General features: G+C 36.9%; 1 protein-coding gene across 2 annotated transcripts in view; it reads right to left on the bottom strand.

Annotated features, from left to right (window-relative positions):
• The window catches only part of BBOF1 (basal body orientation factor 1), a 48632-nt gene that overhangs the window by 32127 nt on the left and 2037 nt on the right, over positions 1-14468 (bottom strand). For both annotated transcript variants that reach the window (XM_049899046.1, XM_049899047.1), the window contains exons 2-4: positions 13004-13232; positions 8822-8887; positions 6451-6594 (exon numbers count right to left, since the gene is read on the bottom strand). In XM_049899046.1, the coding sequence (XP_049755003.1) occupies positions 6451-6594; positions 8822-8887; positions 13004-13232 (439 nt within the window). The remainder of the gene's footprint in view (positions 1-6450; positions 6595-8821; positions 8888-13003; positions 13233-14468) is intronic.

Raw genomic sequence — 14468 nt, 5'->3', positions numbered from 1 at the left:
ATACTTGCAATTTTCCTTACTGTGACTTCTGTTCTAACCGTATTAAATCTCTGTTTTATAAGACCTCTTTCAGATATTCTTTCTTCTCTCTGCATGGTTTTTCATACAATTAAAAAAAAATAGCCTCTTACACTGTCAGAGACTTTCAAAATTAATGTCAATATACAAGTTCATAGAGCTATCTACCATCCAAGTGAGTGTGGGGGAAATCTTTCATACATCATTGTTGTTGTTAGGTGCCGACGAGTCAGTTCTGACTCATAGTGGCCTTATGTACAACTCATCTGCATATGGCAGGTTAAAGAGTTTTCCTCTAAAAATCTATAAATTAACAAATCTTTCAAAATATAATTAGGCAATGCATATCAAAAATTTATAAAGTTCATGTCCTTTAATTAACCTAAAATTCCTAAAACTTATCCTAAAAGTTAAAGATGTAGAAGATTTCCTTACTTTGATGTTCATCAATTTATAATGCTAAAAAGTTAGAAGAAAGTTCAAAGGTCCACTACCCAATGGAATTCTGTGCATCTACTCAAAAGACATTATAGAAAAATATTTAATTACACTGGAAAATGTTGACAATACATAAAGTGAAAAAAGTTAAACAATTTGTATATCATGACCACACTTAGGTAAAAATAGCATATAAGTAATTTTTAAGTATGTTTCTACGTAAGACTCAAACCTGTTGCTGTCAAGTTGATTCCAACTCATAGCAACCCTATAGGACAGATTAAAACTGTCCTGTAAGTTTTCCAAGGAGCACCTGGTAGGTTCAAACTGCCGACCTTTGGGTTAGCAGTCATAGCTGCTGACCACTGCGCCACCAGGGTTTCCCATGTTTCTATGCATAGCAGAGGAAAAAAAGACTGTACAGCAAAATACTAATAATGGCTTATTTCTAGATAGTGTAACTGGGGGAATATTTTAATTTTCTTTTTTATTAGCTAGATTTGCTGAAACGGGTATTATCACTTTGCCAAAAGAAGACAAAAAATTATTTTAAAAAATAACTGCAACAACTTACCAATATATGCTCCATATGTTTATAAGACAAAAATATTTTTTCTTTAGTATTTATGCCTTGATTACTTTTTAATAATCTAAATTTAATTACCCTCTTTTTAATTTGTACAATGAATTCTATATATACAGTATAATTAATTTTCTTCCTCTATCAGGAACAATAACCCCCAATTTTAAATTCATGGGCCCCTACACCCACGTCAATTTCTTCTATTTTTTGAGGTTCCATAGAACATTATTTTTTTCCCATAAGCCAGTATCTTTTGCCTTCAAATTTTAAGTTTTTCCCACTAACCCTCTTTGAAAGGTAGGAAATCTGTTTCTCCTCTAGGTGGCAACACTATTCTTCAAAAAAAAAAATCACACCATGGTCCCCTAGAAAATGCACACAGGTCTTAAATTTACTTTGATTCAGAATGCATACCTATAAATAGGATGGTTATTTTAAGAGTTTCTAAAAAGTTAACTTCATTGATTCAATCTGCAGCAATTTCATACAAAACAAAACTTTATATTGCATCTAGAATACTGGTGCCTTAAACTATACATTTAGAAACCCAGGTGGCATAGTGGTTAAGAGCTATGGCTGCTAACCAAACGGTCAGCAGTTCGAATCCACCAGGTGCTCCTTGGAAACCCTACGGGGCAGTTCTACTCTGTCCTATAGGGTCGCTATGAGTCGGAATTGACTTGACGGCAATGGGGTTTGGGTTAATTATGTATTTAATGATAACATCCACTCAACATTTAAGAAAGTATTATTGAACATTACTGTATCTTTTCTTTCAATGAACACAAAAGACAAGGCTGTTGATGACTCAATCTACAGTCTAGTAGGGGAGATTGAGACAAATAATAAATACAAAATCATAATAGAATGAGCTAAGTGGTATAAAAGAGATACAAAAATGCTGTGGAAACACAGAGAAAATAAAATCATTATTTTTAAACAGGACTCTGGGGAATTCCTCATGGAGAACATGCATTTGAGCTAAATCCTTGAAGCATGTATAAAATTTAATGGATACAGACCTAACAGGATATTCAGGTAGAATAGTGTGAACAAAGTAAGAGAGACAAAAAATACTTCAGGGATGAGTGAGTAACCAATTTGGGCGGAGGGAGGAGGTGTAGGGAAAGGAGATAATAATGTTCCAAGGTAGGTGCAGGGTCTCAACTTTCATGCTAAGGTGCCTGGGCAATTTCCTGTTTACAGGGAGAGCCACTAAAGAAGATTCTTCAGCAAGTGATCAGAACATCATCAGAGCTGGGGCATTTTAAGATTCCTGCAGCAGCGTGTACTCTGGACTGCGCTGGTGTGGCAGTTTTAAAATTTGTCCACAAATTCTTTGACATGCCTTGCTTCAAATAATGAACCCTAATTCCCTACCCCTTGAATGTGGGTCAGACTTAGGGACTCACTTCTAACCTATAGAATAAGGCAGAAGTAATGGTATGGGATGGAGCCCCTGGTGGTGCAGTGGTTAAGAACTCACCTGCTAACCAAAATGTCAGCAGTTTGAATCCACCAGCCACTCCCTGGAGATCCCATGGGGGCAGTTATACACTCTGTCACTATGAGTCAGAATCCACTCGATGGCAACGGGTTTAATGGTATGTGATTTCCGAATCTATCCTATGAAAAGAATAGCTTTTTTTCTGGCTCTCTTGGATTATTCCATCTGGATGAAGTCATCCACCAAGTTGTGAGGACACTCAAGCGGCTTGTGGAGGGGTTTAAGTTGAAGTTGGTAATTAGAGGGAAGCCTCAGCTTCTTCTCATACGGACTTCTACCAGCTGCTTATGGGTCAAAGACCTAAATATAAGAGCTAGAATGATAAAACTCTTGGGAGAAAAAAGGTTTATTATTATTTTAAGCCACTAGGTTTTGGGCTAATTTGTTACACAGCAGAAGAAACAGAGGGAGCGAGATTTGAAGTACTGGACAAAGATTCAGGACACCAGGCTTCTGCTACCAGCTCTATAGCTTACTCTCTAAGTCACTTAACATCTTTGTGTCTCAGTTTCCCTCATCTGTTGAATAGTTCCTAAAGGATCTGTAGAACAGTTTTCCTAAAGGAAAAATAGGCCCTAAAGTTTCTTCCAGCTCTACGATTCTATGAATTGCATGAAAGGTTTTAGATGGTTGCTTTGGACCACTCACTGAACAAGTTTTATTATTAAATACTAGTCTAGGAACCAGTAAGGAGTGACAAACATATACACAAGTAGAAGATTTGGCTCCTCTTATTTTCCTTAGCTTACCAAGTTTAACACAAACATAAAATAACTAGAGAAAAGTTACGTAACTACTATTTTAAGGACCTTAAAGGGTTTGAAACTCACAAAAGGAGTTCCTCAGAGTATAGCGCTAGAAAAATTTAGAATAATTTTAAAGCAACAGCTGTAACAACAGTTGTAAAGAAACAAATAAGCAAGTTCATGAACAAAGGCAGCCTCATGGGAAGGTTTTGGCATAACTGCTCAATTATGATACCCGTTAACCATTGCTGTCAAGTCAATTCCAACTTATAGCGACCCTACAGGACAGGGTAGAACTGCCCCATAGGATTTCCAAGGCTGTAATCTTTACAGAAGCAGACTGTCGCATCTTTCTCCCACAGAGCTGCTGGTGGGTTCAAACTGCTAACCTTTTGGTTAGGAGGCAAGCGCTTAACCATTGCACCACCAGGGCTCCTTCTCAGTTTTGATGGGAAAGGTTAAAACATAATCTTTCAAATCTAAGAAAATGTCTTCCCACTCCCCACTTGCCTGAAGTGTGCCAATTAATTTCTTTCGAGTTTTTAAGAGTATTTTATTAAGGTTTTTTTTAAAGCTTATATAATCATAACAATAGCTAAAACATGGACAACTACAACACTAGGACTCTTTTGAGGGATTGTTGTTATTGTAATTATGTGCCGTCAAGTCGGTTCCAACCCATAGCGACCCTGTAGGGCAAGGCAGAACTGCTCCATAGGGTTTCCAAGGAGCAGCTGGTGGATTCGAACTGCTGACCTTTTGGTTAGCAGCCAAGCCGTTAATCACTGCTCCACCAGGGCTCCCCTCACAAGGAATTAGTAGGAGCCAATGTGTTAAGTGCTACGGCTGCTAACCAAAAGGTCGGCAGTTCGAATCCACCAGGCGTTCCTTGGAAACTCTATAGGGCAGTTCTACTCTGTTCTATAGGGTTGCTAATAGTCGGCAATAACTCAACGGCAATGGGTTTGGTTTTTCTGGTTTAATATGCCAAGTATTTTACATGCGCTTTGTTATTTAATCCACACAACACCTCTAAGAGGAGGCAGGTGAGTCGGTTCCAACTCATAGCAACCCTATGTAAACAGAACAAAACACTCCCTGGTCCTGCGCCATCCTCACAATCATTGTTATGCTTGAGCCCATTGCTGCAGCTGCTGTGTCAATCTATCTCGTTGACGGTCTTCCTCTTTTTCGCTGACCCTCTACTTTAAAAAGCATGACATCCTTCTCTAGGGATCGATCCTTCCGGATAACGTCCATAGTATGTGGGATGTAGTCTCACCATCCTTGCTTCTAAGGAATATTCTGGTTGTACTTCTCCCAAGACAGATTTGTTCGTTCTTTTGGCAGTCCATGGTATATTCAATATTCAATATTCTTTGCCAGCTCCACAATTCAAAGTTATCAATTCTTCTTTGGTCTTCCTTATTCATCATCCAGCCATATTTTACAAATGAGGAATCTGAGACTCAGAGAGGTTAACTCCTGATGCCAGGAGTTTTGCTAGCAGGTTGTTAAAGCATTGGTAGCTGGAAAATTGGCCACAATAAAGTACCTACACCACAAAAATCAGCAAATGATACAAATCAGGACTTCTTTTTTTTTGGAGAGTTGTACATTACTGTTAATATAATTCCCACATGTACTATTTTAATTACTTTACATATATTAACTCATTCAATACTTACAACAATCCTATGAGACAGTAACTGCTATTATCCTCATTTTACAGATGAGAAAATAAGGCATAGAAAAGTTAAGTAACTTGCTGAAAGTCACACAGGGGATTTCGGCTACTTGTGCCTGGCACTGTGCCATTTATTGAATTATCACTGATGCAATAAAACTATATTCTGAGCTGAGGGAATGAAAAGTAAGGGAAAGAGCATAGCAAGGTCAAAATAACTTTCCGAAAGTAACTCAGTGTTCCTCACCCCACTCACCCCTACCCATAGAGCCCTTTAGAATTTTCTAAAATTATCATTCGTCAGTCTAAACATATTTTCTTTTAGGACTTTGCTCCTTCACCCTGATATTTTCCAAGAATTATAGTTTATGTCTTACTGAAGCCAATCCAAAGGTCTAGCTGTTGATAAATGTGGGAGAGTGTGTTAGCTGAGATTTAGTGAATTCACTAAGAAAATAATGCTTAGAGAAAGAAACGTCTAACAGTAAAGATTATTTCTTTAATCATAAAGGGAAAATCCATTTTTAAAAATATTTTATTGTACTTTAGATGAAGGTTTACAGAACTAGCTTCTCATTAAACAATTAGTACACATATTGTTCTATGACATTGGTTACCAATCCCACGACATGTCAACACTCTCCCTTCTCGACCTTGGGTTCCCTATTACCAGCTTTCCTGTCCTCTCCTGCCTTCTAGTTCTTGCCCCTGGGCTGGTGTGCCCCTTTGGTCTCATTTTATTTTATGGGCCTGTCTAACCTTTGGCTGAAGAGTAAACCTCAGGAGTGACGTTATTGAGCTAAAAGGGTGTCCGGGGGCCATACTCTTGGGGTTTGTCCAGTCTCTGTCAGGCCAGTTAAGTCTGGTCTTCTTCTGTGAGTTAGAAATTTTGCTCTACAATTTTCTCCAGCTCTGTCTGGGACCCTCTATTGTGATCCCTGTCAGAGCAGTCAGTGGTGGTAGCTGCGCACCATCTAGTTGTGCTAGACTCAGACTGGTGGAGGCTGTGGTAGTTGAGGTCCATTAGTCTTTGCGGACTAATGCTTCCCCTGTGCCATTGGTTTTCTTCATTCTCCCGTGTTCCAGACGGGGTAAGCCCGGTGGAGTATCTTAGATGGCCACTCACAAGCATTCAAGACCCCAGACGCTACTCACCAAAGTGGAATGTAGAACACTTTCTTTATAAATTGTGTTATGCGAATTAAGCTAGATGTTCCCAAGACCATGGTCCCCACAGCCCTCAGCCCAGCAATTTGGTCCCTCAAGGAGTTTGGAACCTATGGAGCTTCCTTATAACTGTCAAAGTCTTTTGCATCTAGTCCTAAAATGATGCGTCTTCCCCTTCTTCCCTCAAATAATCTCTAAAATGTCAGAGGGTGCTCTTTGCTGCCTCACAGAAGTAAATGTGAAGGTTTTTGCAAATGTAGGTAGTTAATTCTAATCTCCTTTTTTTAAAAAGAAAGAAACTTACATCATCTAATTCTTTCTCCACTTGGATTTTTCTCTTCTGGAATTGTCTTATTGTTTTCAGTTCCGTCTGAATCATGCCAATTTCTTTGGCTTTTTGATGGAACTGTCCCTCCAGCTCACTTATTTGCACAGTGTACTTTTGTTCCTATATATGAAAAACAGATAATGAGTTAGGAAAGAGAACAGAATTTCCACAGAATCATGTTTCATTTGAACTCTAGACCCAGGAAGACCTCAAACCAAAAAAAAGAGGTATTTTTTTCTTAATAAATTATTTTTCTTATTGTAAAGGTAATACAAACCTGCTAGAGAAAAGTTTAGAAAAATACAAAAAATAAATTTAAAACCATCTATAACTTAATCACCCAAAGACAACCACTATTAACATTTGGCATATCTTTTTTTAAATATATATATATTTTTTTTTTCTAAAATAAAACTGAAATCATAATATAAAACACAGTTCTTTTATATCACTGTCCTAGAATTATGACCACCTCTAAAAAAAAATTTTTTTTTTTCCTACCTGTAGAGGAAACCGGTAAATGTAGTAGCCAGGCACATGTTGCCCACCAAGACCCAAAAACCAAACCTACTGCCATTGAGTTGATTCCAACTCACAGTGAGCCAAAAGAACAGAGTAGAACTGCCCCATAGAGTTTCCAAGGCTGTAACGCTTACACGGAAGCAGGCTGCCACATCTTTCTCCTATGGCACGGCTGGTGGGTTCGAACCATCAACCTTTTGGTTGGCAGCCAGGTACTTAACCTTCGTGCTGCCCATACACCTGCAAAAAGGATTCTATTATTAAAGAACGACAACAGTGAGTAGGTAACTGATAGTCTCTGTCACATGCCAAATTGTTTTCCAAAGTAGTTAGCACTTCTGCCAATATATACTCCCACCAGCAGTGTTTATGAGCTGCTTTTTCACATTCTTGTCAACACTTGGTATTGTCAGACTTTTACATTTACAATTTGGTGGTATAAAGTAGAATTTCACAAGGTCTCTAACTTGTATCACTTTTATTGCTAATGAAGTTGAAGATCTTTTCATATTTAACAGACCAAATCCCACCATTTAAGTCTTTTGTTTGTTTTGCATATTTTTTGAAATTAAATTTGTAGTAGTTCTTACTTTCTCAATTCTAATTTCTTCTTAATTATATACATAGCTTGTATCTTCCTTTAATTGTGGATTTATCTTTTAACTTTATGGTGTTTTTCAACAAACACCATATTTAATTTGAATATAATCAAATTTATCAGTCTTTTCATTTATGGTTTGTGTGTTGTGTAAGGTATTTAAGAAAGTCTTCCTTATCTCTAAATCATAAAGATATTCCCTGATGTTTTCTTTAAAGTTGTAAAATTTTGCTTTTCTAATTAAATCTTAAATCTATCTGGTACTGATTATTGTCTACAGTGTGAGTTAAGACCTCATTTAATTTTTTTCTTATATGGAAAACCAGTGATCCCAGTATCACTTAGAAAATCCTTTCCCACTGAATTGCAACACACCTGTACCATATATCAAGATTTTTTACATGCTGGGTATCTTCCAGACTTTATTCTATTATTCTATTTGTCCATCCTTGTATCAATATCAAGTTATCTCAACTACCATTGAGCAAGTTCTCCTACCTTACTCTTCTTTTTCAGGAATAGGTTAACTTTCTTGGCCCACTGCTTTTCCATATTCAGAATCTGCTTATAAAGCTAAACACACACACACACACACACACACCTCTACTGAGATTCTGACTGAGATCGTATTGCATCTATAGATCAGATGGGAAGATGACATCTTTAAGATGTTGGGTTTTCCTTGTTTTGTTTCTGATTTTAAAGAGAATGTTTTTTAATTTTTCACCATTAAGTTTGCTACATGTAACATTTTTCTAAATGTACTTTATCAGGCAAGGGTTCCTCTTTAAAACAATGTTAAGATCTTCTATTTTGCATGTTGAAGCTTTGTATTTTTTCTATATCCACTGATACGATCATATGGTTTTTCCCCTTTAATCTATTAATGTGGAAAACCATAGAAATTTTGATATTACAGTAACTTCATAATCCTGAGGTTAGCTTAATTTATATATATTTCCAGATTCTGATTGCTAATATTTTTTTAATACTTTTTACATCAATTATCTGGAAAATTAGTATATGACTAGAATGATCTGTTCTTTGAATATCTGATAGAATTTGTCCTTAAATTTGTCTAAGCTTGGTTTTTCTCGGTGGAAATATTTTGAAACAGTGGTTTAATTTATCTGTATTGAACTATTCAGAGAAGGTAAAAATCTGAAATCTTCTGGTAGATCCTGGTCTTCCAGTTTAATTAATCTTCTCTTTTCTTGATGAACTCACCAGTTTTTCCTTCTCCTCTTGGGCTTTTTCCTGTGTTTCAATCAATTGCTGTTTCAGTTTTTCAATCTGTAGAAGACAGAAACACAGAGTCAGGAAGGTAAAGAAATTGCTGTGTCCTACCTCTATTAAGTAGCCTAGTTTTCACATGGTATAAGGTTTTTACTGGTGTTGGAGAGGTGGAGGGAGGTGAGATGGGAAGAGAAGAGGGGACAGGAACTTCCCCACTACCTTAACATGTGATTGCCAGTTTCCAAAACTTAAGCTATCATTAGAATTACCTGAACAACTTCTTTTAAAGAAAGGCAAATGAGAATCAGGAAATACAAGTGATACTAATAAATGCAGATCAGTACGAATTGGTTGAGATAAATTTTAAAATCTACAGGCCACGAAGCTTTTATCTAATAAATTTTGAAAATGATTTGTATGACTGGCCTAAAATCTTACTTAAGAATAAGTAATACCTACTATTCGAAGAAGGAGCCCTGGTGGTACAATGGTTAAGCACTCAGCTGCTAACCAAAAGGTCGGCTATTCAAACCTAGCAGTAGCTCCCTAGGAGAAAAGACCTGTGATCTGCTCCTGTAAACATTACAACCTAAGAAACACCATGGGGCACTTCTACTCTGCCCTCTAGGGTCACCATGAGTCAGAATCAACTTGATGGCATATGACAACTATTCAAAGAGTAATTTAAAAAATGACAGTTGTTTGGGAAAGAAGGTAAAAAGTAAATAACATTAATGTACAACAATATATACTTTATTTAATAAAATAAAATTCACACAAATGTTCAGTTGTTTGATTTCTCTAATTTACTTTCAATATCACCTTGAACTTCCTTTTGATTCCTATTAACTTTTTTCAAAGCATCAGTACACTCACAAGTCATTCATTCATTCATGAGAAAAAATTTTAATGAGTGCCTACTACGTGCCAGGCTGTACTAGGTGCTGGGAATAGATATCACTGAAGGAAGAAAGGGCACCAATTATTGACTTTGGTGAGCTTTCATTCTAATCAGGAAAAGAGACAATAAACAAATACATAAATAAAATGCATACAGTATAACAGTAGGTAATGAGTGTTACAGAGAATATAGACAAGGGAGGAGGTTAAAGAGTGCCGAGATGGAGTGGTTTTAATTTTAAACAGGGTAGTAAAAAAAAATCTCACTGAAAATGTGGCATTTGAAAAAAAATACGAATGATTCATGAATTTGCATGTCATTCTTACGTAAAAATCATCACTTCAATATTAGTTTATATGTGTACTCAAGCAAACACACAAATAAACAATAAAAATGGAAGGACATATAAAATATGCTGAAGCCACTAGTAATCAGGAAAATACAAATTAAAACGATGATATCACAACCATAAGTTGCCAAAAACTATTAAGTATAATAACATCAAGTGCTGACAAAAATGTGAGCAAACAAGAACTCTAAAATATTGCTTGTGACAGTATAAATTGGTATAACCCCTGCGGAACTCAATTTAAAACCTTGTAAAGTTGAAGCTGTGCAAATCCCGTAACATAGCAATTTCACTTCCAGATGTCTAGAGAAACTGTCACGCACGTATACAAGTAGACACACACAAGAATGTTCACTGAGGGTCTGTCTGTAATAATGAAAAAATGGGGTCTCACTGACCCACAGGAGAGTATGGATAAATAAATTTCAGTCTATTTATGTGATGGAATATTATAAAGCAGATAAAAACAAAAAATAAATCATGCTCATTATAAATTTTTTTTTAAAAAATGAGTGAACCAAATTATGTGATTTTTGTGAATATATTACAAAAACATCATGTTAAATAAAAAAGAAAGTTGCAAAAGATATGTATAATATGATACTCCTTATATAAATTTTAAAACAAGGCTATAGGATGTATTGTTTATGGATACATGCTTAAATAATAAAAGTACAAAAACATACGTGGGAAGGATACATGCCATCCTTGGGATGGTGGAAATTTCTCTGTGTCTCCACAGCCCTCACAGAGGCAGGTTGGAAAGAGAAGAATTTAAGAGTTACACTTGAACTGGATGGACACAGGGAACCCAAGGTGGAAAGGGGAAGAATGCTGGCACATTGCAGGGGCTGGAACTAATGTCACAAAACAATTTGTGCATACATTTTGAATGAGAAACTAATTTGTACTGTAAGCTTTCACCTAAAGCACAATTTTAAAAAAGGCCAAATTCATAATAAAAAAATGTTTTTTAAAAATTGACATAGAAAGCATTTTCATCAATTGGCATAACATAGTATATATAAAGAAAACGTTCTACATCTGACTGCAGTAGTAATGTCTGGGACCTTAAATGCCTGCGAGTGGCCATCTAAATAAAATACATCTACTGGTCCCATCCCACCTGAAGCAAAGGAGAATGAAGAAAACCAAAGACACAAGGGAAAAGATTAGTCCAAAGGACTAACGGACCACAACTACCACAGCCTCCACCAGACTGAGTCCAGCACAACTAGATGGTGCCCAGCTACTACCACCAACTACTATGGCAGAGATCACAATAGAGGGTCCCAGGCAGAGCTGAAAAAAAAAAGTAAAACAAAATTCAAATATAAACACACACATAAAAAAGACCAGGCTTGCTGGTCTGACAGGACTACAGAAACCCCGCAAATATGGCCCCGACACTTCAGACAAAGATTAGACAGGTCTATTTTTTTTATAGTGTAAGCAACAACACACATGAGGAATGTGCTTCATAGTTCAATCATGTATACAAGACTAAATGGGCACACCAGCCCAAAAGCAAAGACGAGAAGGCAGGAAGTGACAGAAAAACAGGACGAATGGAAAGAGGGAACCAGGGGTGGAGAAGGGGAAAGTGTTGACACATTGCAGGGTTAGCAACCAGCGTCACAATTTGTGCATTAATTGTTTAATGGGCAATAATTTGCTCTGTAAACCTTCACCTAAAGCACAATTCAAAAAAAATCATTTTTAATAAACAGAACCGAGGGGGGACAGGAGTAAGCAGGGGTGGGGGGGGGAGTAACACTTGAACTCTACTGTACCACCCGCTAGCTGTGTGACTTTAGGCAAATTACCTATCTTTCTGAGAGTCAATTTCTTTCTCTGAAAAATGAGGATAACAACCTTGAAAACATCATGCTGAGTGAAATATCAGTCGCAAAAGGACAAATACTGTATGATCTCATTTATATGAAATAAGTACATAGAAACCAAAGATTATTAGTAGATAGGAGGGAGGGACAGAGGGAGGATTTTGTTTAGGGGGCATTGAGTTTATGTTAATGGTGGTGGAATGATTTGTTTGTACAACTTAAAGAATATAATCAGTGTCACTGAATTACACATGCAGAAATTGTTGAGTTGGCATGTTTTGTTACGTATATTTTCACAATAAAATATAAGAATAACAATACTGCAGCTACATGGGGTTATTAAAAGGATTAAATGAGGTAACAGATAAAACAAACAAACAAGCAAAAAACAGTTGCCATCAAGTAGGTCCTGACTCATAGTGACCCTATAGGACAGAGTAGAACTGCCCCATAGGGTTTCCAAGGAACGCCTGGTGGATTCAAAACACCAACCTTTTGGTTATTAGCTGCAGCTCTTAACCACTACACTACCAGGGTTTCCAAAAGAGGTAAAGCACCTAGCAAAGTGCCTGGCACAAAATAGGAGCTCCAAAATATTACTTCCTTTCCCTTATTCATCCAGATCGAAATGATACTTCATTCTGAACACTAAATGAGATACAGTAAGATAAATTTAAGATTCCACGAACCAAAAAAAGAGATTCATCTTGCTGGGTTCATAACGTGATTACAGATTATCAGTGAATTGCTTCACAAATCATTAAAATGGGGTATTTATCAATATTGAATAATATATAGGTCATAAACCATGCTTTTGTCCTTAAAGTGGATCATAGTGTTCCTTTTGACCATCAATCTCTTATTTTTTCAGACAAGAAAACACAGGTCAAAAACTGAAAATAAGAGAGAGCCAATATCAGTAAAGCCATTCTGAAATAGCATCCTGTTTAAGGAGAGTTAAAGTCAACCGAAATGTCTCGTATGATGAGATTTCAAAGAATTAAAATCTTTGAAATATATGACCACACCAGTATAACCATAGAGGTAGCTGAGACTCAGGAGGCTTTCTACCTACCTACCATATTATCTTTCTCCTGATCCTGTTTCTTCAGGTAATTTAGTACAGACATTGTGTCTTTCTCCATTCTATACTGCTGCCTCTTTAGGTCCTCATTACTTTTTGCCAATCTCCGGGAAGTATCACGATATTCAATCCTGGAGAGTTCTGTGACTTCCAACCTGGCCTCCCAAAGGGCTGCATTGGCCTTGGCTCTGTCCACCACAGATTCATCTGGTTTTATTGCCTTCCTACATGGAAAGATGACATTTACAGTACATAATTATTTCTTTACTATAGTAGAATTACATCTCTCTTTGTTTTGCTTGGCATTACCGGGTATACAATGCCTGGCAAATGTTGATTGAATGATTAATACACACTTATGAACTGGTATATGTTCCGATGTGTATATCCTCAACAACAAAAATTATATACATATACAAAGAAATACATATTTACTTGTATTCACAAAGGGAATTAAGCAGGTACCTCTTCCTAGAAGAGAGGAGTTTTAGAGCGTAACCTTAAAGGACTACAAAAACAAAGAGGAAAGGCATGAGAAGTCAAAATCATTCCATAAAGCTTTCACATCTTTTCATGTACTTCTTTGATTTTTCCTTTTTTTTTTTTTAATTCTCCCATATCTGAACTGTTTATTCTATTTCCACTCAGTCCTAGACCTTGGTTGACCCCACTATCTCCATTATCTTCTGTGCCCCTTCTACATGAGGTACATTCACAGTGTAACTGTAAATCCACAGTTCTGTAATCTCCCACCCACCCCACCCTCCAGTTTTATTTCTTGTTTTGGTTGGGGGAGATTAGCTAGGCCTTGGACAAAAGATCAAGTCATTAAGGAAAGCACCTGAAATGCTTTATTGGCTATTGCTACAATGCACCAGGCTTTAAGGATGGTTGAGAAACATACCATAATTACGGGGCAGGGGGATACTTAAAGGATGGATTCAAATATTAAAGTGATAAAAGGGGGGATACTTCCAAACATAGGATTTATTGAACGAGCACTAACAAAATACAATTCCTTATATATGGTAGGCATTAGATATATAGACAGTAAATATTTGAAAGGCTTCTGTATTGAAGTCTAAATATTCTCACACATATGTGTGTGTACCTTTCTCTACTGTCACCCTCCATCCCCTCAACTGGTTCTTTCTCAATTCCTTTCTAGTCCCATTCTCACCTTTTGTTTCCTTCAAATTGTCAGCCCCACCCCCAACCCCTCAGCCTGTTGTAGCTGTTGACTTTACCATTTCAGCAGGACTTAGGCACTAGTGATAGGCTGCCTTGCTACAATCATCCAGTTGTTCCCTGGACATATCAGGTCTAAGCTGCTCAGAGTAGATGATGCCAAGAAATCAGATACTCCTTATAGGAGGACCACTAATACTGTCTGTAGGCAAAAAGCAGAGTTTCCCAAACGATGGGTCATGGAAAATCTGAGGAATAAGAGTCCTGTTATC

Source organism: Elephas maximus, chromosome 10 (genome assembly GCF_024166365.1).
Source record: "Elephas maximus indicus isolate mEleMax1 chromosome 10, mEleMax1 primary haplotype, whole genome shotgun sequence".
NCBI lineage: Eukaryota > Metazoa > Chordata > Mammalia > Proboscidea > Elephantidae > Elephas > Elephas maximus.
Note: the sequence above shows the minus strand (reverse complement) of the source record. Positions and strands in the feature narration are given on the sequence as shown.